The following is a 24,755-nucleotide window of genomic DNA, read 5'->3' as shown; positions in this document are numbered from 1 at the left end:
TCTCTGCAGTGGTGACACTGGAGGCACTATGATTAGCTTTTGGGTGGCTTTTTTGGTAGTAAAAACATTGAAGAAGACTGTAAAGGCCCATGATAGCCCTTGCCCAGGGCTGTGCTGAGTGTTGATGTAGGAGCAGCCTGGAGGAGGTGACCTCATGTTGTCCATATTGTTCAGTGTTGGCTGGGACCAGATTTGCAAGGTGGGTGCCTAAGGAAACACATCTGCACGTGCCAGAGGATGACAGCTGCTGTGACCCCAGGACACAGAGTGGTGGAGGCAGGGCCCTCCAGGGCTTGCTTACCAAACCTTGTGCACAGCAAAGCTTGGTCAGGGCATCTGTGGTTTTGTACGTGGCCCACTGGGGATAGAGATCTCCCACTTCCCTGCTGGTCTGGGTTGCTCACCCTCCAGGGTAGAGGTCTGTTTCCTAACTCCCAACCTGAACATCTCAGGGCTGTAGTTTGTGTGTTGCTTTTTATTCTGCCATCTGGCACTACCAAGAAGACGTTGGCTCCATCAACTGCCCAACCAGCTGTTGTAGACTGCTATCAGATCCCCCCTTGGCCACCCCTGTACTAGACTAAACAAGACCAACAGGCCCCCATGTGCCTCAGGAACAACTGCTAATGCAGTTAAATATTTACTTTAGTTGAGGGATTTCCAAAGTGGAATAATAATAAAAGCCAAAGGTTATTGAACTGTGTAAACTCCGTGAAGAGGGAACATAAAACATGTGCAGAGCCGTCTTGACAGTGTGGAGGAAAGTTTCTGCAAGGGGAACCCTGAATCAGTCACTTTCCCCCTTCCCAAAACCGACCAGACAGCCCTGCTGAGCTGGGTGCCAGAGCCTCCCAAGGGCAAGGATGGAAGCAGCCTCATGCAGGGCCCATATGCCTCTGGCCATGGGGAACGCTCACCAAGCCATTCCCTCTTGTCTCAGCCAGCTAGGGCCAGCGTGTACCCTCCTAAGCCTCAGGTAAGGCTGTGGGGAAGAAATGTCCTGAGCACAGTCATGGTCAGCTACTCAGCAAGTGCAAATGTGCATGCTGTGGGTGTCTAGAGCTCTCCCAGTCTGCTGGTAGTTTCTGTAGGACACCTACCCCCTGCCTGACCCTTGCACACACAGCACCTCCTACCTGGTCCCAGGGTGTAGGAGACCCCCTGTTACTTCTGACCCAGATGTCATCTCAGCAAGTCTGTACCAAAGGAGTTTTTAGCCAACACTGATCTTCAGCTACAATGCCGACTCTCCACCCAGTGGTCCTCTTTTCCATCTTTCACCCTTCAACAATTGATATTGATTCACCAGAGGAAGGTGGGGATGGATGTTGAAAGTTCAGCTTCTCAGAAAGAGGTGATGGGGATGCTCACATGGCAAGATGGATATCAAGCGTCCAGTCTTGTAGGCAAAGCAGCTGGGAACTTCTGGGGTGGTGATGCTTGCTGAGAAGTCCTTCACTGAAGAGTTGGCGTCTCTAACCACTGAGGAACCTTTCTGGCCTTGCTTTCCCCTCCTTGCTGTATGTGTCACCTCTATGTAAACTGGATATCCATGCATACAGCCCCCTACCATCACACTGAATTTAATGATAAAGATAGTTTTGCTCTGTTCATCTCAGCTGTGACCCATTCATGTAACCAAGCTGGTGAGCAAAAGCAAGGTATTAAACTGCCTATGCTGCGGGGTGGAGGAGCACAGACAGCAGCTGCACCTGCAGCTCCCTGCTCCCATGCAGCTGAGTTTAACTCCCTCCAGCCCCTCCGCATGCCCAGCCTGTCCCATCCCACCCAGCTATGGGGTGGGCTTGCTGCAGCAGAATGTCAGGCCTCCTCTGTGTTTGAGAGCCCCCTCCTGGGGTCCTGCCCAGTGCATCAGGCAGCTGAATATCTGCCTGGCTGGGTCTCACAGAATAATGCTCAGACCACAGTGCAGCCAAGAAATCAGCTTGAATTTCCTGGCTTTTCCATGTGAAGCCTCCCAACCCAAACAGGGGTATCTGCCACACATGAAGAATGGCAGCTGCAAATGGTTCAGGTGAGATACACGCAGATGTAAACCAGCTGGGTGGAGCAGAGAAGAGCAGCGTTGCCCAACCCAGACTGTAAAGCAGCCTCTAGTGCCAGCACTAGGAGCTGGCATATGGCATTGGGGTGGCTTATCAGTTGCATGAGAGCACCCAAGCGGTCTCTGGGTGCACAGTCCAGCTGTTCCCAGCGCAGATCAAATGCTGCTCAAAATGCTGCTTTTCCCAGCACTGATGAGATAAGCTGGTGCCCTCCTCTATAAAGCAGTCAGGAGTAGAGCGAGGTGCATGAGCGTGTGTGCCTGAACCAGCCATGCCTGCGAGGGAGCTGCTGGTTGTGGCGGTGGCACTGGTGACTCTTGTCACTGCCAGTGGTAAGCCTGCTCTGCTGCTGGCAGCCAGCTCTTTGGTGGTGGCTTGGGAATGACAGAGGGACCAAAAATGGGTGGGAGGGCAGAAAGACCCAGAAGTTCAGGTTTGGAGAGGAGGTGAGGAGGGCAAGCAAACACAGGGGCAATGTGGTGGGGAAGGACTGCAGCAAACACACTGTGCCCTATTAGCAGTTTGGGGCAAGGGTTGCAGCCTGGTTCATCAATGATATTGCATTCAGGAGAGGGATGGGATAGGGGACAGGCTGCAATTTGAATGAGAACTGAGATGTGGGAGGACAGCACATATACTGGGGCGGCAGCTACTGTTGTTCCTGTATCCATGAAGACCTGCAAGTCTGTGCAAGAGCACTATGTGCTCAGAATGTTCATGTGCGAAGCAGCTGTTTGTAGACTCTTAAAAACCGACGCTACCTAGGTGCATGTAGTAGTGGTACTGCAGCTGCCTGGGTGTGAGCCCTCATATTCCCAGGATATTCATGCACTGCACAGACAGACTGTGAACTGTTGCTGCCGCTCTGTCTAACAGCAGAAGAGGAGTCCACTGAATGCAGCCCTCCCTGGGCATGGCTGTTGACCAGCTGTGCAGTGCCACCCAGCATCAGGTCTCTGAGATACCCCACGTCCCCGTGCAGCACTGCTTCAGTTCACATTTCCTGGGACATGTTGGATGCTCCTGGTCCAGAAACTGGGAAAGAGGGCTGTTGAGAGAAGGATTGGGGTGGGAACAGGCATTCCCAGCTTTGTCCCAGCCAGCTCAGCTACAGATGGAGGCCGTGCTGCTGGCAGGGCGGCAGGGCGGCCTGCAGAAAACTGACCCCTACCTCACAAAACCCACACAGCTGATCCGGGTCCTGAGCAGACCCTGCACCACCTTGCCTTCCCTTTGGATGTGACCCTTTGTCGATGTTGCCTGCTCCTGCCACTGGTCACAGGTGTGCCACGCTCATGGGTCCCTGCTCTGTTTCAGGGGCAGAGGTGAATGAAGAGAAAGGCCTGAGAAGGGTAAGAGGTTTTTGGTTTTCCTTGTTCATGGCTTGAGGTAGGATTTAGTGCCTGGCATACCTGGGAGAAAGGCTATTCCCAGCAATGATCCCCAGCCTCATGGGTACTGAAGCTCCAGCATCAAACCCACATCAAAGCCCAGGCTGTGAGTCCCACTGAGGGATATGGTGGCCTCTGCTCCCTGCTTTCCCACTGTGTGTGCATGCCCTGTCCTGTCCGGGATAGAGGGAACCAGGTTGCCAGTGCCACTTGCTCCTGCCTGGGTGCTGTGAGAGCAGGAGATGGGTGCTGTTGGCACTGAAATGTGTGCTGTGGTTTCTCCTTTCCAGCCGGTGTGTGGAGACATGGTCGAGCTGCAGGCCTGCCCCCTCCTGCATTTGCCTGTCTGTGGAACTGACGGGAACACCTATGCCAATGAATGCCAGCTCTGTGTACAGCAAATGTAAGCTCGTGCCCTTGGCAGAGACCTCCAGGAGTCTAATTTTGGCCCTCTGAAACTGGGTGCTTGTGAAATACTGTCATTCAGCCTCCCCTGTGCCTGGGAAAAGCCATGGCAGGTGGGAAGCACACGTGTTCCTGATAGTAAAGGGGAAGAGGACTTTTGTACGTCAGCTGAGCTGGGCAGTGGGCTGTGAAACCTGTGAGCTTCACTTCCCTGAGCTGGCAGATAGGTGCAGGGGTGCCCCCAGCCCTTGCCTGCCCCATCCTTGGCACTGCATTTAGTGACTACTGTGCAGTTGCAGGGTGGGGGACTTGGCTCATTGTGTTGGCAGGGGACTAATCCCACAGAAGAGCTGAATATTCATCTGTCGGATTGGCTTGCTAAATCAGACCACCTTGTGGCTGCATGATCAGCAGATCCAAAAGGTGAGGTCAGGAGTTCGTGGCCAGGACACCCTCCAACACAAGTGCCTCCAAGCTACCAACAAACCAGACACTCTCTGCAGAGGATGGGAGAAGGTCCCACTATCTGTGCTGCCTGCAATTAGAGAAGGGAGAGTGGAACATATATGGGCAAAAAAGTCAACTAGGCATATAGCGTGGACAGTCAAATAGCACCGCTAAGCCCGTTAGAGGGGCCTCTGTGAATGCAGATGCCCTGTGATGTGCCTCTTGTGGCAGAACTTCAAACTGAAAGTACCACCATAAACTTGAGGGCTAGGGCAACAGGGACCCCATGAAAAGCACAAGGATTGCTTCGGGGCAGTGGTTTTATGCAGGTTGGGAAGTGATTGTCTGAGTAGGATTTCCTGCTAGAAAAGGACTGAGAGCAAAGATCAGGTTGAACACAGGTCAGCAGTGCACTTGCACAGAAAATAATACAAACTGTGCTGGCCTGCAGGAGGAGAGGCATGATCAGATTGTCAAGGGAAGCTGCAAGGAGGTATGGAGGAGCTGCATCTGGCTAGTCTGGGTGAGAGGAGGCTTGGGGGGACCTAGCAGCAGCCTACAGTTGCAAACAGGATGGAGCCACACTCTTCTTGGTGGTAGCAGGTGATGCAACACAGGGCAACAGCCACAAGCAGCAGCCTCAGGGGGTACAGGTTGGACACAGGGCAAACCCCTTCCCCAGAAGGATGGTGCATCGCAGAGGTAGAGGGGCTGTTCACCCTTGTGGGGTGGTGGGTAGGGCTCAGACAGAGCCGTGGCCACCATAACCCCACACTGGGGACAGTCCTGCTGTGAGCAGGTTGGGCTGGAGTTCCACCACTACTGCTGCATGCCTGGGGAGGGGACATCTGCGTGCCAGGATGGCTTGCAGTCACCTCAGCTTTTTAGACAGGAAAATGAGCAAGCCAATTTTATAATAGTCAGCTGTGTTCCATGGGCTGGACGGGAGCCAAAATGTGACTTGGGGAGTGTTTTTTTGAGCTCTTACTCTTTTTTTCCTATGTTATTCTAGGAAAACCAGGCAAGACATCCGGATTTTGAAAGATGGGGAGTGTCAAGATATCTGAGCTTTCTGGTAGCTTTCCTGAGCCTAGAAATAGTTGATTAATTGATACAGTGTGCTCTGTGCTGACTGCACACTCAAGTTAGCAATGGTGAATAATAAAATAACATGCACGATCTTATTTCAACAGTACAGTTTTATGCAAGGCTGAGGGAAAACAGCACAAGCCAGTCCCACAAAGGGCTGCTAAAAGCATACAATCAAAACATTAATTTCAAATCCACCTCACAAACCAGAAATATTTCACCCACATTTCTGTGAGAAAGGCCACGTGGGAGCAGCAAGAAGCACATAGATTCCAGTGAAGAAGGTGCAGAAAAAATGTGAGTTTTTTCTATAGGAGGCAATTGAGTGAAGGGAAAGTGAAGTTTCTTCATCATGGGAAAAGGTAACTCCCTGGCTCCCTAGTAAATGCCACCACTTCCAAAGCTGATGTACATTGAAAATACATCGACACTTCTCATATTAGATGCTATTCAGTTTTTTATCCAAAAGCCTTTCAGAATGGGAATCAGCCCAGGCAACACATGGCAGCATGGAAACAGCCCAGGTGGAGACCCTGAATGCAAGGGACCATGGGTCTCTGCTCCAGTACTTGACAGCAACCTTCAAACTCTGAATTAATTACACAGAAATACTCTCAGGGAGCTGCAGGTTCCCAGCTGGTTGCCAAATTTCAGATCTAGGTCGCTCCTGGGTTCAGGGTCATCTTTGGGACTATGGCAGGGCGCAGTCCAACAAAGGTAACAGTGTAAGTGTCCATCAGCAGCCCTGGAGGCTCCCTCTGCTCTTTTGCCTCCCACTTCTACCAGATGGGACACAACTCATCTTTCACGAAATACCTAGTAACAAGGTTGTATAACTTGGGTATGCAAGGGGTCCCCTTTTCTTACAGTGTCAGAGATTAGAGGGCACTGGCTAATCTGTGACATGCCTCCTGAATTCAGTTCAGTCCTGTACCAGATACATACTACAGAATGACTGGTTGAGGTTCCTGATCAGTTTTGAAAAGTGCTTTGGTGTGAATTGAAACCCTTCAAGGACAGGTCTGTGCTCACCCACAGGGGATCACGCTGCTCTGACTTGCTACTATACTCACATGACTCATTTGCAGGCATCTAGGTAAGGGTCCAGGGTGCATCATACAGTCAAGCAAGCTCCCTGAAGTCAGTGACTGCTCTGTGAGTCTGCGAGCTGTGCCAGTGTCATGGCTAATGTGCTTGGCCAGCTGGCCATATAATCCATCCCCTCACACCTCTTCCAGTTCTGCACCTTCCTGGGATCACCAGGTGGGACACCACAGCACCACAGTGCATGACAAAGCCATGGCTATTAGATTTAATGCTGCAGCTGGAAATTGCATTTAGGAGCATAAACCAGCCATGCTTGGTCAGATGGGAGATCCATCTGACCCAGCATTGACCATCTTCTGGCCCAGAGGTGGCTGCTGTTATTAAAGGCTTTTCTCATTAAAAGCTCTTCCGCAGGCTGAAAAGTCCTAGCCTGGCTAGTTGCTCAGAGCTGTCCAGAGCTTTGGTTGTCCCCATTTTCCTTCCCTGAACCCTTTCCACTTCTGCAGAGGAGGAGACACAGCTTCCCCACCTGTCCATGGCTACTGCTATTTCACCATCTGCTCATTTGTCCCAGGGCTCTGCAAGCCTGTTTCTCCCCTGCCACTCCTCGGGCAGCGAGGGGGAGGTGGTCTGGCTGCATGCTGCTGTCTGTGATGCCAGTCCTTCTGTGCAGACCTTCAGATGGTGTCTCCCCTGCACCATAGAGAAGGGCTTTGGAGGGGTTATCACTCCCAAAACATTTCCATGGTGAACAACACAAACACATTGCTCAGCTCCCCCCTGGGGTTTTCTGCTCCTGCCGCCACCAACACGGCTGCACAGGTGGGGTGTACGTGGGCAGCTCTCTCCCAGCTTTCTGCCAGGACTGAGGGGAAGGTTATGCTCACCCCACGGTGCATAACTGGTACCCATTGTCCCACCAGGACAGGGGCACTGGCATCTCAGCCCCACACAGTGGCTCAAGCCACACAGGCAGAGTGGCTGCAGCCCGTCACTGTGTATCCCCTGAGAACATATATTTGTTTGCAGAGACTAGGAAAAAACAACACAATCTGGGGGCTCTTCTGAAAAGGGAAACTGCATGCCTCCAGCACAACACGGAGTGCTTATTCAGAAACTGCAAAGCTAAAGCACACACTTATGGGCCAGATCTGCAAGGTCAAAGTGTGGGCAGCCTCAGAACAGGGTCAGTGTTGACTCTATGTGCAGCAAATTCAGTTATCTGTCCTCCATGGGGAGACTGGTGGATTTACCTGTTCATGTCATATGGCTCAACAGCAAGTGGCAGACAGAGGGGAAGTGAAGGGAGTGATTTGACACCACCACAGACCTCAGGGGACAGTGCAGGACAGCTGGACCAAGCCTGGTGTGGAGAGCCTGACTCTGAAGCCTGATAGATCTGTCTGGCAAGGTCAGGCAAGATCCAGGAGGCAGCTGATGGACAGCAAGACAGCAGCAATGAACTGGTCTGTGGCAGGAGGTATGGATATGGCTTTGCACTTCTGCATACAGTTTTGCCTGTTGAAATTACCGGTTTCCCTTCTTTTCATGCTTCAGTTAAGGTAGGAGGAGGAAGGGATTATCTGCTCATAGGCACCATAGTTTGTCACACACAGCTACTGGTAGTCCTGCCTCCAGAGAAGCATGTTGCAACCAGGCAAGTTGCCCTCAAACCTGCCTCAAGACAAGCAGTGAAGGACAAGCTTGAAAATTGCTTCTCTGTTGTTGTCAAGCAAGACAAAACTGCAAGAAGTGCCCTGACACCCTGCTAGAGTGACAGCAGCATAGCTCCCCCAGCTGCCTGTGTTGTTATCCCCAGACAACCCTGGGTTCAGGGCTGCATCCATGACTGCAGGGAGGGATATGCAGGTCTCGGTATTGCCTTGCAGTAGCAATTCCACACGGGGGTAAACAGAGATACCACTGCGGCTTATAAATAGCTTTGACTTATACATAGATCCATAGCCTGGTGATGCTGTGTCTGCAGTGGCAGCGGTCCTGACAGTGCCAGGAGACAGGCCTGGTGGCAGAATCCAGCCCTAGGTCCAGCTGTCCCTTGGACAAAACATTTCCAGGGCTTTTGGGTAGTTAAAGCCATGTGGGGGACCAGCATGGTAAGATGTACTCAAGGTTGGTGGTCCCCTACCGAGCAGCTCCAGTGACACTCGAGGAGTCTGTGACACTGGAGCTGCCCAGGTTGCTGGACAGCTGGCTGAGCACCTCCGCATCCTCACCTAGGAAACTGGATGCATCAGTGAAGAGGGCCCAGGGTTAGCTGAACTGAAATGTGGAGGGAGAGGGGAGGGAGGCAGCACCTGCAACACTGTAAAGCGTCCGGTTGCAACAGTTGATGCAACCAAGACTGGCCAGAAAATTTAACCTGCTTGCACAAATCCAACTATAGCAAAGGGACTGTAGGTTGTTGTACTGCTGTAGAACAAGAGTCTGCTGTGTTGCTGGTGCTGGTGGGGAACAACACTGGGCTCTAAAGGGAGCCCAGTGTCCCTGGCATTGTGGGTGAGTCTCTGCCCCTCAGTCCTTCCACTTCAGAGCAGAGACAATTCAAAACTAGGCAATGGAGTCTGTAATTTCCACACTGTTATCCATCACCAAAGCCTTCCCATGGGATAATAAAATCACTTCCTTGGGATTTAAAGTAATTCACACACAAAAGCCAAATCTCTAGAGATTTCAGTCCTGAGAGATGCAAGTGCAGGCTCTGTAAGATTTTAAAGCCCATATATTCCATTAAGCACCTCTAAAGACTGAGAGGACAGCAGCTTTTTCTTTTACAAATGTTCTTTACAAGTTTATTGGTTTCTAGCCAGCTAGAAGATGGCTGGAATGGAGAAATATTCACAGCACACCAGCTCTGCAGTGTCATATGGCAATGTTTTGCTGAGTCAAGAGTCATTTATCAGACCTCACCAGGCTTTGGAGTGACTGAGTCGATGCGGGGGGGTGTAAGAAGCTGAACTAGCCACAGCCTGAGCATGCACCCAGTCCCATGGAACACAGAAGCATCCAGGGGTTTTCACCTTTTCTTCCATGTTTTGTTTTGTATCACCTGCAAGCAGCCCACAATATGTCAGGCTCTTTGTAACAGTGCTTCCAGATATAATGTCCTGCTGTGGCCAGGCATATAAAATTATAGAATAGAATCATTTAGGTTGGAAAAGACCTTTAAGGTCATCGAGTGAAGCCATTAACCCAGCACTGCCAAGGCCACCACTAAACTATGTCCCTAAGCACCACATCTTCACGTCTTTTAAACACCGCCAGGGATTGTGACTCAACCACCTCCCTGGGCAGCCTGTTTCAGTGCTTGACCACCCTTTCAGTGAATAAGTTTTTCCTAATATCCAATCTAAACCTCCCCCGGCACAAATTGAGGCTGTTTCCTCTTTCCTGTCGCTTCTTACTTTGGGAGAAGAGACCAACACCCACCTTGCTACAGCCTCCTGTCACGTAGTTGTAGAGAGCAGTAAGGTCTCCTCTCAGCCTCCTTTTCTCCAGACTAAACAGCCCCAGTTCCCTCAGCTGTTCCTCACAGAACTTGTTCTCTAGGTCCTTCATCAGCTTCATTGCCTTTCTTTGGATGTGGTTCAGCACCTCAATGTCTTTTTTGTAGTGAGGGCCCCAGAACTGAACACGTTATTTGAGGTATGATACGTTTTCCTCCTCCCCAAGCACTGTCTTTGCATGGTAGAGTATCCTGCAAGATACAGTTTTTCAGGATGTCTGCATGAGGCAGGGTGACCCCAGGGCGCGTAGCATCACAGAGTGCTGGAACATGGACACCCTCACCAGCATGGAACACCTTGCCTTTGCTTGTGACTGAGCTAGAAGAAACTCCCCTGTGGATGACTTGGAAGCCTCACATCTCTTTATGCCATCCATGCTCCTGGCCCACCCTCCCATATCAAAGACTTCCCATATCTGCTCTGCTGCCACCACCCTGCTGCTTCTTTTGGAGCTGTTAAACCTGCCCCACCTCTCTGGAGGTACCATGTAATCTGCAGTGGACACAGGGGAGGAGCCCTGGAGTGAAGTGGTAGTTCAAGGGATAAGCAGAAAGGCAGCAGAGATGACCATGGACCTCCAGGTTACATCTCAAGCCCAAATGCATGAAATTTCAAGCTCTAGCTTCCATGGGCCTAGAGACAGAACCTGAAAAGAGCAAAGGCTGTATGTTAACAAAAAAAAAAGGCCTGGCAAAGACTGGAGGCAGGTCAGCTCTGCTCATCTTGAGGAGCTGCTCTGCTCCAGGGCAAGTTCTGGGATTGCAGAAGGAGGTGGGATCATCCCTGCCATGAGAGGCAGGCAATTACAAGAGAACCTGGGAGTAGCCATATTGTTGGGTTCTTCCACCAATCTTGGAGCCACTTTGAATTCATTGGAGCATGGGATTAGGGGCACTAGCATCTCACCAGAGCATAAGCAGTTGAGTATCTCATGGAGAAAAGTGCTGGCAGAAGCTGAATCCCAAATACTCTGGCACTGAGTGTGTTAGAAACCAGCCAAAGTGGTGTCCCTAGTCCAGCAGAATTGTTATACACAGGTATAATCTTAAGCTTTTTGGTGCTACCCTGGTATGAGAAACTCCAAAGGCAGCTTGCAGAGGAGGCCAAGATTGCCACCTCATCTTACATGCAGGAAACTGAGGCAGACTGACCGTGGGCCCAGCCATGCAGACTGCGGGAGCCAGGAGCAGGATCTCAGGATCAAAGCCATTGCACCAAGCAAAAGCTTCCCTTTTTCAGCTATACTGGCCCAAAAGTAGTCACAGAGAGGCTGCATGAGCCTGCTCGCTGTGCAGGTCTGGAGCTGTGATGGGCAACAGAGAGTTAGGAGCAACCAGCGAGTGACCAGCTGGGTCTTCCCGCTGGTTTTACTGGGGCTGTCCATTGCCATCCTGTTTCATAAGGGAAGTGCATTGCTCATAGCCTCGATCCACCACATATGGGACCAATGAGCCATTGGGAAGTCCTCAGCATGCACAGGCCCTTGGCTGGAGTCCAGGTATGGTTTCATTATTCTGTCTGAGATTTCCCAGGAAGGTGATACAGCCCTTGGACAGGTCACATGAATTTGGCATCCATCCTAGTCTCCACCCCTAGAGGCTTCCAAAGCATACAACACCACAGCTGCGCTGACCTCGTGCAGTGGACAGTCCTGCTCTGAGGGGGGCTGGAGTGGAGGTGGAGGTCCCTTCCTGCCAGCATTGCTAGGGTCCTATGCAAATACCTTTCAAACGGCATACGTCCCACTTCAGACCTCGCAAGGGGTCTTCAAGGATGGACACCACCTCCCGGCATCTCATTCTGGAAACCAGCAGTGAGGCAGTGCCGCACCCTGCCCTACCATGCAGCTTTTCTCTACTGTAAAGGAGGGCATCTGAGTCACAGTTTAGCAGCAGTAATTGTAAATTTCCTATCTGAAGTGGAATTATTTACTGTATAAAAGCACTAACATGTTTTGCAATCCACACAGTAGATCCTAGGCAAAGACTCATACACCTTTGCACACTGATAAGGAGAATATTATTGCCCTACTAGTGGCCTGGCCCGATAAGAGGTTTTGGGCGGGCAGTCTGCATTTTTTTCAAGCTCTCATTATGCTGCACCAGTATCTCCAGATGCTGTTCCCAGGGGACTAAGCTACTTTCTATTTAAAACTGCAAAGAGCAATGGAGAGTTTAGGCAAAGACCATGCTTATTCGGACTCTTCCCTGCCACCCTCTGCAGCCCGCGAGGAGTATGCTGTGCCAGGTAATGATAAGACCCCTCCTAACCTGAGCTTTTGGAGAGAGGAGAGAATGATCTTTGTCACCAAAGGAGTTAATAATTACCAGTTTATGCCCGGGGGATAAAGGGTGCACATTTAACTGCAAATATATATGGCTTCTGCATCCTTTTTCAGATCACAAAGGTTACAAAGGCTTTTCAACTCAGACAAAGTCCCTCAGGCAGCATCCATATATTGTCTGTTTGCAGACTGGCAATACTGTTTCACTGTTCTCTTAGCTTGATGGACTTTTTTTCTTTCCATTTCATCTCTGTATCTTTGTGTCCTCTGCTAAATAATTTTTTTTCTTTGGGATGCAGATGTTTTACTGTGATCTTTCCTGCCTAGTTGCTAGCAGGTGACAGACAGCTTTGGAGCAGCTGTAGGAATGCACTCTTGGACCAATTAGAAATGTTTGCTACCTGTGCAAAACAATTTGCTTAGGATGGGCTGGGGAGGAAACTGATTGCAAGGAGCTAAAAATGCTTTTATGGCTCACAAGACATTTTGAAAGGCAAAGCAAGTTACCTGAGCTGCAAAGGGATGTGCAAGGGTTTATGTACTTCAGTAGTTAAACTGAAGCCCTGTGCAGATCCTTATACTTTTAACCTCATCTTCCCAGGCAGCTTCCTGCCTTTTGCTATGTGGATGGCAAAGTCATCTCCTGCTGGCTGTGCCCTGCTGTCTCTGATACCGCTTCACATCAGGGAACAGCCTCCCATTTGGGGAATGTCTACTTGGCTGTATGTTGTGCAGTCCAAGTGAGGCATTTTTCATGTCAGAGGCTGACACTGTCTCTTGTCATGCTGAGATGCCCCTGCCATGACTGAGATACTCCGGCATTGTCATTGCATGTGGCCTTCACAGCTGTATTGCAGCCTGCTGTGCCTTTTCTTTTTGGTTTGATTAGGCTGGAATTTTTTTAGGAGGGGAGCCATCTTCTCCTGTATGGCTTCTCCTGTACAGTACAAGCTACTGTGCTTAGAGCAAAGGCGGCCCCTGGAACTACCATACAAAAAAGGGCAATAAAATAAAAGAAAAACTAATAGGCAACAAAAGAAAGTAGGATTATTTTTTATTCTGTGGTTGTGATGGTGGCTGTTGGGGCTAATAGTAGTTAGACAGCATGTGGAATTCCATGCCCAGATTTGCATGACTCAGCACAGGAAAGACAAAGGTAGACTGGGATGAGTCCAGTGCAGGGCCACCAAGACTGATAAAGGCTGGAGCAGGTGACATCAAGGGCAGGCTGAGGAAACCAGGCTTGTTCAGCCAGGAGAAGAGAATGCTGAAAAGGAGATCTCATCGTGGTCATCCTCTGCCTAACAGAGAAGGGAGAGCCAGGATCCTTTTAGGGATGCACAGGGAAAGGACAGGAGGCACCAGGTCCACATCGCAAATGTGGCTGGATAGAAAGGGGAAAAAATTCACAATGAGAGTGGTGCGGAGATCAGAGAGGTGGGCTTTCAGGTATTTCCACCTTCCCTGGAGAAGGTCCTGGACATCCTGATGTAATTTAAAGTTAGCCCTGCTTTGATGAGGACATTGGAACAGAGACCAACTGAAATCCTTTCCAAGCTAAATTTCTGCAAGATTATTATTAATCATCAGAAGTGTCTTGTGTAAGGATCTTTGGGTAGAGTTTGGCTCGTGCTGTCTGTTTTGGTTTTTTTCTGTCTTGAGCTGTTGTTTTTCTTGAATTTAACAGATGTCTGGGATACAAAAGCTGTAGTCCCAGCTCAGCCTCTAAAGTCCTTCTCACCTTGACAGTTTTCCCAGCTGGACAAGGGAATGACAAAATGACCATTCTTCACTGATTTGACCTAATAATTTAGTGTGAGCTGAGGCTCATTGTGAAAGGAATCGGATCTGATTACATCTGGAAGGAGCAGGTCATAGTTTTTCTTTTTCATTGTGTGGGTTTTGTTGAACTATGAAAACCAGCACTTTTGTGACCTCTTCAGTGTACGCGTGGTAAGAGTCCCCTCTCCCTCCAGGCCCCAGGGAAGCTGCTGCTCCTGAACAATGCCCTTTGTCCCAAGGGAGCAGTCTCATGCTATTTGATCTAAGCCAGGTCTTTATTATCACAGCTTGGAGTCCAAGCTAGAAAATTCAGGGCTGGCTGGATCAGAAGCCACAAGACCTACTGCCACATCATCAGAGATGTTGTCTGTCAGGACAAAGACATGGGGAAGGAAGTTCAGTGCTGGCTTCAATGAAGTTAAGGAAATCATTCACCCAGGCGTAGATGGCAGAGATGTCTTTGCCTCAGGAAGGCAACTGGAGCCCTTTGCACCAGTAAAATGAACACAACTTACCTTGGACTAAGAAGGCATTGCACAGGGTGACAGGCATCTGCCTCATTCTCCTGGTGGCAGTAGGTAAACTGTCTTGCTCAAATGGTAAGTCAGCATTGGAGCTTTCTCACATGAGTCACCCTGTCTTCAGCCCTGCTGTGGTCTTCTTCATAGCTGCAAATCACCTTGGGGCTGCTTGTGTAGTCTTTTGGGACATGATCCTTACCCCCAGCAGTGTGCACTAGCCCTGTCCTGGTCTCTGACGGGATCACCATCCCCTACAGGGTCTCAGCCTAATACACATGGGCATCTGTGCATGGGAAAGCCTGTGCCGTTCTAGGGCTGGCTGTTCTGCAGGGCACGGCTTTCTCCTTAGTTACTTAGCTAGATAATCATCTTAATCTCAGTGGTGGCCAGTTGCAGCTATCTGAGGAAAAGAGTAACAACGGAGCAAACACAATGAATTATCTTGCAGCCTGTAGTGATGTCTGGCCAAGGGATTTCATGGTGTCCTCACGGCATAGAAAGCCTGCCCTGTGCTTCTATCAGGCTCCAGGTCCCTACAGTGGTGAGTAGGTTGGACAAGAGTCACCCCAAGGCTGCAGCAGCAGGAAGAAAACTGCAACTAGAAATTTAGTGTAACTAAATTGGGAAGCTGGGGTCTTTGGGTGGTGTGTCACCAGGTCCTACCTACTGAGGCTGAGCTGGAAATACAGCACCCAAGCAGTTTCGTATCAAGACCTGCTTCATAACAAAACCAGCATGGCTTCTCGCATCAGTGCTCTTGTCAACAGGCAGGAGGGATCGAATTATCTCTTGGCCAGGATGTCATGTTAGTGTTCCATTTGTCCTTGTAGATGTCATCATCACCCGCCGCTTGAGAGACCGGGAGCTGCTCCGGAAAAGAAAAGCAGAAGCCCAGGAGAAAGACTCAGTTCAGTGGGTTCTGAGGTAAATCTTGCTCATGCTGTGAAGGCATTTTCTTGATGCCCTTAACCTGAGCCCAGGCATGGCAGCCCAGCCCCTTCATCTTCGTACAGGGTCAGAGCTGATCTGTGCCCCATCAGTCTTCAGCGGGGAAAAGTGACCTGCAGCTGGTAGCTGCTGAAGGCCTGGCCACGAGCTGAAGGGCAGAGGTGGATGCGAGGTGGATTATGTAGGTGGTGGGTTGGGTGGCAAGCAATCGCAATCCTCAACCACAGTGTGAGGCTGGGGAAAAATTTGGTGCCCAGGCTCCTGCCCCTTGGTGTGGCCACAGAAGGCTGCTGTGCGGGGCTGGGGGAGAGGAAGGCACAAGTGCAGCTCCTGCTGGGATGGACTGGTTGAGACCACAGCAGAGGACCTGTCAAAGTGGCCTCAGGGCAGGAGGGAAAGTCCTCTGCCCCATGCCCAACGCTTCACCCCTGTGAAATCTTCTGGCAGGGATCAGGAGAAGAGCAAACGGCAAAGGAGGGGCAGAGGAGCCGGGCGAGGACGGGGCCGCCAGCTGGTGATGCAGCCCAGCCTGGAGCCAGAAGTGGAGCCAGACCCGCAGCCCAACCCACAGGAGAAGGCTGAGCCAGCACCATCTGAGCTGGCACCACCTGAGCCAGTGTATCAAGAACAGCCACCCATGCCGACCATCCAGGGCCTGTTCAGTGGGATGCAACCAGGAGCAGTGGAGGGGAAGCTGGCATCCAGGAGTCAGGATCCCATGGGTGAGCTTCCAGAGAGCTGCTGTCCCTGAATGGGCTTGGGAGACAGTGCAGTGCTGTCTCTTGAGAACTGCCAGCCAAGGTTGCCCACCTTATCAACAACCAGCCTGCAGCACCACTAGGGCATGGGTTCTTACCCCACCAAATGTGACTTGCGTAGCTGTGAAAGGGTGGGTGGGTGTGCTGGGGCTGTAGGAGCAGAGACCACTTTCCAAGTCATGGGAAGTGATGGAAAGCCCACTACTGTCAGCAGAGTCATTGGCACGGGGTCTGGGGTTCCTGGTCCTAAACAGCTCCTTGTCCTAAGGACACCTCTGCAGCTCTGTCAAGAGCCAGGTTAGGGCAGAGGTGCTGTGGAAAGAAGAGGTGGTCTCTTGAGGCCAGAGCTGGAGAGCCAAAGATCGGACACATTCTGTCCACAGTCCACCCAGTTCCAGGGCTGACACCAGGGCAGGTGGGGAGAGAAGGTGGCCACTAGGGTGAGAGGTGTGTGTCTGCAGGGGACTACACCTTTGAAACCTGCCAGGACTGAGGCACAGAGGTCACTAAACTGGTCTGAATGGCAGATTGCCATGAGGGCTCAGGAAATCCATTTACAGCTAATGCAGCTTGGGCCAGTCTGGCTTGGGAACCAGAAAGCACATTTACTTTAGTGGTCAGTGGGCCAAGCATGCAGGTTGCTTCAAAACCACGAAAACCCAGGATCTGCTTCAGAGGTGGTGAGCATCCTCTCACCCCAATAAATGCATCTCCAGCAATGTCTGTGCCAGGGGAGAAGAAGAGGCCTCTGACTGCAGAGCGTGCAATGCCCATGTGCCATGGAAAACAACAATTCTGCGTCTTGGGGACCGGGGCTGACTGCAGCACATCACAAGAGTCCAGCTCCCAGCCCTGAGATCTTGAAATGGGGCAAGCATCAGGGCTGTGTTTATTTGCCTCCTGCCTTTACCCACCCCACCCCCCAGGGCTTTACCCTCTCCAACTCCCCTCCACAACCCCTGGGACTGCCATGTGCTTTGAAAGGCAGGCAGGCCACCAGGAGCTACTTAATACCACAGGCAAGTGCAGGAGCTTGGCCACAGGGGATTTAGCATGGTATAGAGGGGTAACGCATGACAGCCTCCCAATATGAAATGATCCGTCTCTTACATGCCTTATAGGTGAAGAGGAGGTGGTGAAACCAGCAGAAGCAGAAATACCAGAAGCTTTGAATACTCCTTTGGAAAATGACCAGCAGGATAATGATTACAGCAAACATGTTCTATTTTAATCATCTCTTTTTTTTCCATGTTTTGACTCTTGCCTGACAAACTCTGATAAGTCCTGCTGAGTGATTTGAGCCAGCTCCTTCCTTGTGAACAATAAAGTTTACACTTTCCTGGTCACTCCACTTTCCATGCTTCTTTCAAGTTATGATGAGGAAGAATGTAGTTGCTTGCACAAAGGCAGTCCTTTGGGAGTGGAGTGCCGGCAGCTCCTGAGCCCCCCTGCCCTCTCTTGCCAGCAGGCTGTTTCACCTGGGTGGTGGTCTCACGGAGGGATGCATGGTGCCCCACCACACTGCAGTTTAAACATACAGACCAGCATCTCTCCATGTCTCTGAAAGGCATTTCTGATCTGCAGAAATGCAAGACTGCGAACCTGAAACCCACTGCCACTTTTGGCTCACTGGAGCTACCCAGCTTGGGGTTTTTCCTGTACCCGATAACCCCTATGAGCCCTTGCATTATTATCTTCAGTCCGAAGGGCTTTCTCACAGTCTGTTTTCCTCCCCAGCAAGCAGCTTGCTTTCCTAAAGCCTGGAAACCATTTAGTTTTCAATTTTGGGGCAGCCTCACTCCAACCTTGCTGAGCTGCAGCATTAGGCAAACAAAAGATGGTTGAAAACAGCCAAGTGTGACAGGCTGAAACTTGGCTGAACTTTTGTCAGGGGAATGCTATCTGGGGCAAAGACAGGAGCCACTCTGCACAGCTGCTGTGTCCCTGGCTGTCCCACCACGCACACAGGATTTCTCCTCAAGCCAGGAAGGAATGGGGCGCTGTCTCTCTCTTCGACATTTTGGGTCTTATGGCCTCCTCTCTTGTGCGTGGCACAGGGGGTGGCTCTCTTACATTCCTGTAATATCCTGACACAGAGGGTCTTTCTCTTCTTGGGGGGGAGGTCTCTATTGCCACTATCTGACTTACCAAGGGCCTTCTCCCAGAGCACAGGGCTGGCCAGGCCCTGAGGTCACCCTCAGTTTGGGGAATTCATGGATTTTTTTTGGCTCTGGAGATACTGCTGCCACTGCTGCTGTCCCAGAGCCCTGCAAGCTCTGTGTCTCAGCAGATGTAACATCTCGCTGACACCAGTAACAATGAGTCTCCAGATGCCTTTGGTGGCCGTGAAGTCCTGGAGTCACCCTGAAGGTACAGGTGGGTACCATGCAACCTGTCTCAGAGCTGCTGTCACTCTAATTGGCTTCTTTGGCAGCCAGTGAGAAAGGTGTGCCTGCAAGCAACAAATCTTATCACAAAATAACCAGGGGAAAGATAAAGCCCTCCTTATCAGCACTTTCATTTGCAACACAGCTTCTTTCTCTGACAAGAGTACAGATAACAGAGCTCTTGCTTATGTAGAAGGGGTTCAGGTGTAAAGTTGAACGCTGTGGAGGTCCATGTGCATTTCTGAGGTTGGTCCTGATGTCTGTATGGAGCTGGGGATGGGCTGGCAAGGGTGGCTGTGTCTAGGGGAGGGAGGCTGCTGTTCTGCAGATGCGATGCAACACCTCCCTCCCTTCCCTCCTCCTGGAGCCCCAGAGAGGTTTCTTTGCTCAGGGCCATTAACAGAGCATCCAATAAAGGAAATTTTCACCCTCTGGAATGACAGTATGGTCTGGGTCTGGTAGGAAGGGGAGGGCTGGGGGCAGTCAGAGACCTGCAAATTACTTTAGCCTTTTTGATGGTGAAGAGCAGGTGATGAGTGCAGGGAGATGGCTTCTGAGGGATGGGGACAGCACAGGCAGCTGGCCAACACAATGCTCTCCTCCTTGCTGCACTGTACCAGTGAAAGGGCTGCGTGAGGCTCTTCCAGGATGCTCTGACCTGCTACCTGAGCCATGCAGACCAAGGCAGACATGTTGTGATATGCAGTGAGTATGACCACTATGATTGTCTCCTCACTTGTGAGACTCAGCTTTGTATTTGTTAATGTCAACTGGCCTGGGATGACCATGCTGCTGTGAGCTCATTGCAGGGCCGCAGGGCCACAAGTCCTGTCCCCATGTCCTGCAGAGTGTGGGGAGCCATATTGAGGGCTGACAGCCATGACAGGACAGCTAAGGAGAGGGCAGCTGACACCATATCCAGGAGGAGCAGACTCTTCTCTGTCCACTGCCAATTGCCTTTCAATATTCTTCCAGGAAACACAGCTCTGTGGGAGAAAAAAGGTGGTTCAGTTTGTGCACCCTGGCTTCCTGCTTCTCAAAAAGCTCTTGTGAAATGAGTATTCTACAAAGAAATGAGTATCTGACTGCAGAAAGTCAGGGATGATTTGTGGCAGGCTGTTGCTCATGGGTGATGCTTTGAGTCAGGAGGGTTTCCTGGTCCTTAGTAGAAATGAAGTATTCTAAGTCTGGGCAGAAAGAAGTGGGCAAGCAACTTAGAGCCAGAGGCCACCAGAGGTCAATGAAAAGCCATTCCAGCCCACAGGAGGCTGTTCTAGCAGAGATAAGAAAATTTTCTGGTCAAATTACCAATATTGACTTTAAGCAGTAAATCCTGGTGACAGCAAATACCCACTCCCTCTTTGGCCACCATTTCCTGCTCAGAGCGTGTTAGTTGTGACACTTCCTGTTCTGCATTCGCCATTTGAGTAAATACCTCTCCAATAGAACCAGGGCTGCCAGGCACGGCAACTGTGTGCCCAGCTGGGCTCAGCAATGCTCCACCAGCTGGCCTGTTCTCCTGTTTCAGCAGGAAACCATATAACTGTAGAAAAAGTAAAGGGGGAAGAGATCTCTGGAGATCTTGAATACAACACCTGCTCAAAGCATGGCTAACTCTGACCAGACTGCTTAGGGCTTTTTCCAGCCAAGTGTTGACCATCTCCAAGACTGGAGATCCTCCCTCTCTGGTCCCCATCCCAGCAGGGCTGCCACACTTTCAAGAGGAGTAGGTTTTTCCTTATGTCCAAACAGACTCCCCCTCATCCCTGCTTTTATTCCTTGCCTCTTGCCCCATCACAGCACACTTCAGAGAAGACCCCAGCTCCATATTCTCTGTAACCCTCCTTAGGAGTGCAAGTTAGACTCCACTCTCACCTTACCTTCTCCAGGTGAACAAACCCAGTTCCCTCAGCCTGTCCTATGCTCCAGCTCCCTCTCTCAGTGGCCTCAGCTGGGCTCCAGTACAGTGATGCCTTCCTTGCACAGGATTACCCTAGCTGGGTGCAGCATTCCAGGTGTGGGCTTGTTCTCACCAAACAGGGGGGACACTTGCATCAGCCTACCAGCTGAAATGCAAAGCCCACCTGGGTGCACCCGGGGCTCTGAGCACGGCTGTGCCTTGGTCTGCCTCAGACTGCCCGAAGTTTGCACTGACCAAACACAGAAAACGCAGAGCAAAGAGACCAAGGCACACCTTGTGCCGAATGTGATCTGACCTTTGCAGCCTTAATAATTACTGGTTTTTTTCAACCCTCTTCTGTACACACCATCTTCCGAGTAACTTGTAGAAGCACCAGACTTCTGTAGTGGCCCTGGAAATTACTGCTTGTTTGTCAGAATGTTAGGTTGGGGGCTGACGGTGCAGCTCTGGTGCTGCGCTTTCACAGCTACCACTACACCCGGTGTCAGAACGGGCCACGGACGCTCAGGTGCCCAAGGCAGCAGCTCTGCACTTCCCAGTGGGAAACGCCGAGAGCCATGACCTGAGGACCGGCCCCGCGACCCAGCGGGCAGCTCCGGGGGCTGCACCGCCGCCTAAACCCCCGCCCCGAGCCCCCGCCCCGAGCCCCCGCCCCGAGCCCCCGCCCCGAGCCCCCGCCCCGCGGCCGGCCCGCCCGCGCTGCGCCGCCCCGCGCGGTGCGGCAGCGCTCTCTAGCGGCAGCACCGGCCGCGGGGACCCGCGGGAGGCGGCGGCTGCACCGGCCCCGGGGACACCCCTCCCCCGGGGGTGCTGCGGCGGGGGGCGCACCCCATCCCATCCCCGGGCGGTGTCGGAGGGCGGCCGCCGGGCTCCGGGGACGGTGGGAGGTGCCTCAGGGGGCTGCGGAAGTGGCGGTGCCGCCCGGGGGACAGGGCATCCCGGCCCCGGCGGGGGGGGGGGGGGGCTGGGTGGCGGCGCGTCACCGCCGGCAGCAGGGACCCGGGGTGCGATGCCCGCGGCAGGTGAGGAAGGCGCATCGTTAGTACGAACGTGTTGCTCTGTTGGAAGCGCGGAGGTGAGAGTTTCGTTCCCAACAGCGTCGAACCGCAGCGCTACTGGTAGCGTTGGTGTGTTGAAGTCTCCCCCCTGCAGTGGCGGGGACATCTGCTCCGCTGGGAAGGCTGGTTGCTTCAAGCAGGGCTTGCTTTTGCCTTTTCTCTAGAAGGGAAGGGGTGGAGAAAACCTCCATGAAGACAAAATATGAAAGGGGTGACCTAAGAAGGAAAACTGTTTTTCACACGTGACTTTCCCCTCCCCCCGCCCCCAAATGAATGTTTCCTGCCAAGCCCAGAATCATTCTCACTTCCTCCATGAAAAAAGCCACCAATATTACCAGTACTACTCCAGGCACAGCCTCTCGCACCATGGCAGAGTGGGGCCGCTCACTAGGCGTCTGTGGCCAGGAGAATGGAGCCCTGATGTGAGGTCAGCCTTCATAGAAAGCCCAGTGAGGACATGAGGAGAATATTGGGATTTTCATGTGACCACCAGGTCCACTTTCCTTTCGCCCAGCCAGCCTCCATCTGCTACAGGCCCCAGAGCCCCTTGAGGTGTTATGTGCACAGCAAAGGGCCAGGGCCTGGAGCGCTTTCTGTTGCATTTTTCTTGCATTTAGGGTAATTATCCCAGTCAATCTGAAGTGCCTTTGCTAAAATGCGTTGTTTCTCCAGTGCACAGCTCAGACTCCCCTGCACTGTTGACTGTGCTCAAGCAAATTAAGTTAGCTGTAGTTCACTTAGTGAAAGAAAAGGCCTGTCCCCCCACTCTGTGATTACACTTCAGCAACCACAAGCCCAGGAAGGTCTTGCAGGGAAATTTTGAATCGTCTCCCCTCTGCTTCTCCTTCCCACCACACTGGCATTTAGTGCTGTCAGGATCCCACCCTGCTGGGAGCTCTCACATACAGGGCTGCATTCAGACCTCTCCCATTCATGTTTCCCCTTTTTAACAAAGTCACACATACCTGATTGCCGCTGGTCAGCAGAAGATCCACAGTGACAGCAGAGGTGCTGAGATTTCCGCTGCCTCTCCACGTTTCCCCAGCCTCCAGCCCTTCTCCCAGCCTCCATTTCACAGCAGGGACTCTAGGCTGGTGCCAGTGGACACAACCCCAGCAGAGGAACCCCCTCCCTCCGCTGCATCTGTCACACTTACACCCCCAAGACCTGCCCAATACTGGCAGCACAGGAGACCAGGCCACTACAGATGTAGAGCTGCAACAGAAAGAAGAACAAACTTTGCACAACTCAAGAGACGGTCCTCTCTCAGCCCACTGCTGTGGGGTGTCTTGATTGTCACAGTAGATAGGACCTGGTCCTCAATGCAGCTTGCAAATATGTCGTTATTGAGAGGCCATGGCTTTATGTTGACCTTCCAGTGCAAAGGACTGGGACGTGTCTTGGCCTGAGCTGATTTTAGCTTGCTTATCTGTGACAGCAATCAGTGGTCAGATAACTAGCACCTACATTCGTTTTCATTTATACTGATAATGATTATTTATTCTGTGTGTCTTGAACTGCCTGTGACTCCAGTGCAACACCATGGGTCCCTGTTGCAGTGGCCAGTCACTCACCACTGCAGGAGTGCAAACCCATGTTATTCAAGTAAGGCAATTTCAGAGGAGACAAGGAAAACAGAACCCCACACATATTTTGGGAACCATTGAAAAACAACATACATACAGAAATTAACTCAGGTGAGACCCAGGACTGAGAAGGAAGAAATTGTCACCACCAACACCATGTGCCTCCTGATGAAGAGAAGGAAACCTTCACTGGCAACATCAAGATCTGCCTGTTGAAGGCATCAGGATGCTGGTAACTTGTTATAAGACCCCCTCCCACCACAGCCATCAACATGGGGACACAGGAAGGGTGAACATAATATCAAGAAGCAAAGAATTTTTTTCTCTGTGTGTATAGCAATCTGAACTGCATTACTGAGGTTTTTCTGTATCAAATTGGACTACGAGAGTAATAGCTGAAAATATTATATTGTTAAAACTTCTGCAGGTAGTAACAGTAAACCCTTGGCTTCACTTACAGTGTTCCTTTTTCTGTTCATAACAAGATTTTGAGTGTTACACAGGAAGGGACAGAGGCAGGAGTTAGGAAGAGAATGAATTCACACTGGCACATCTATGCCTACATCCAATGGGCTGCTGCTTAAGCAACGAGACTGTGATCCATACCTCTACAGCATTCAAGCAAGGGGAATATTTGTGGAGCTAAATATTTTTTTCCAGAGTACAGCGTTGTGCTGTCACTTACACAACCCAGTAAATAGTGTGCCATTTTGCCACAGCTCTGGGCATCACCAGCGTGCTGAGATGAGGTGGCCAGATCATGATCTGCACAGCAAGATCTTCCAGTGGGCTCACCACCTCGTGCTGCTCCCATCACAGCAGACACCTTCATGGTTGCTACTTTTCAACTAGCCTATCCCAGACTCAGCATGATGAGTTGGGATGGGGTGGCCAGGAAGCCACTGTTTAACCGGCTAAATCTAGGACCAGCACTGCAAGTGAGCACTAACTTGGTGACAGACTATGTGCTAAAACTTACGGGTGTAGAAGTGATATGAAGCCTGCGACACGGTTTGTTAACCTCAGAAGATGACAGCTTGGACTCATGTGTGCCTTTTCCAAGTGGAAGAGGTCAACATGAGGTGCAGATGGTTTCCTTGCAAGAGCCAGCCACAGGTGTGATTGACTCAGAGGGCTTCATGCACGAAGTGACCTGCGTCTCCGCCATCAGACCAAGAGATGTGATGCTGGCTCAGGACTTGTCTGTGAACAAAAAGGTCAGAAGCTACTCATTAGCTCCTTTGTCAATTAAGATCTCTTTAGGTGTTTCACATCCAGACAACAGCTTTGCAAATTCATAACTGGCTAGCAAATCTGAGCTTCCTGGCATCAGAGAAAGAGAAGGGATAGCAGTGGCCTCAGTGCCAGCCCAAAGCTACCATTCTTGCTTGCTCCATGGCCACTTTCAGCTAGACATCTGGCCCTGAACATGCAACAACACTATGGACTTCACATCAGCAGAAGAGGCTAGGGTACAGCCTCCTTTTTTTCTTGGCCCAAGCAGTGTGGCTAGGGTACTTCATGCTCACTGCATTATTGCT

General features: G+C 51.3%; 2 protein-coding genes and 1 long non-coding RNA gene across 4 annotated transcripts; 2 read left to right on the top strand and 1 right to left on the bottom strand.

Annotated features, from left to right (window-relative positions):
• The first annotated feature begins 2,331 nt into the window (after positions 1–2,331).
• Positions 2,332–5,493, top strand: SPINK4 (serine peptidase inhibitor Kazal type 4). Its single transcript, XM_027811612.2, has 4 exons — positions 2,332–2,398; positions 3,384–3,418; positions 3,748–3,860; positions 5,322–5,493. The coding sequence occupies exons 1-4, from the start codon at positions 2,338–2,340 to the stop codon at positions 5,374–5,376; spliced, it is 264 nt and encodes an 87-aa protein (XP_027667413.1). The 5' UTR covers positions 2,332–2,337; the 3' UTR covers positions 5,377–5,493.
• Positions 5,494–12,038: 6,545 nt separating this feature from the next.
• Positions 12,039–17,608, top strand: HEMGN (hemogen). Its single transcript, XM_014283807.3, has 4 exons — positions 12,039–12,216; positions 15,387–15,480; positions 15,952–16,226; positions 17,384–17,608. Exons 1-4 carry the CDS (start codon positions 12,135–12,137, stop codon positions 17,491–17,493), a joined length of 561 nt encoding a protein of 186 aa, XP_014139282.2. The 5' UTR covers positions 12,039–12,134; the 3' UTR covers positions 17,494–17,608.
• LOC114017073 (uncharacterized) lies at positions 17,469–22,795 on the bottom strand. Of its 2 annotated transcripts, XR_008730330.1 has the most exons (3): positions 22,594–22,795; positions 21,621–21,788; positions 17,469–19,635 (listed from the first exon to the last, which is right to left on the bottom strand). It is a non-coding gene; the product is annotated as an uncharacterized LOC114017073 (long non-coding RNA). The 2 variants fall into 2 exon arrangements; XR_003561922.2 differs by lacking the exon at positions 22,594–22,795 and having other exon boundaries at positions 21,621–21,982.
• Positions 22,796–24,755: the final 1,960 nt, after the last annotated feature.

The sequence above is a fragment of the Falco cherrug genome, chromosome Z, assembly GCF_023634085.1.
Source record: "Falco cherrug isolate bFalChe1 chromosome Z, bFalChe1.pri, whole genome shotgun sequence".
Taxonomy (NCBI): domain Eukaryota; kingdom Metazoa; phylum Chordata; class Aves; order Falconiformes; family Falconidae; genus Falco; species Falco cherrug.
This window is presented reverse-complemented; position numbering and strand designations above follow the sequence as displayed.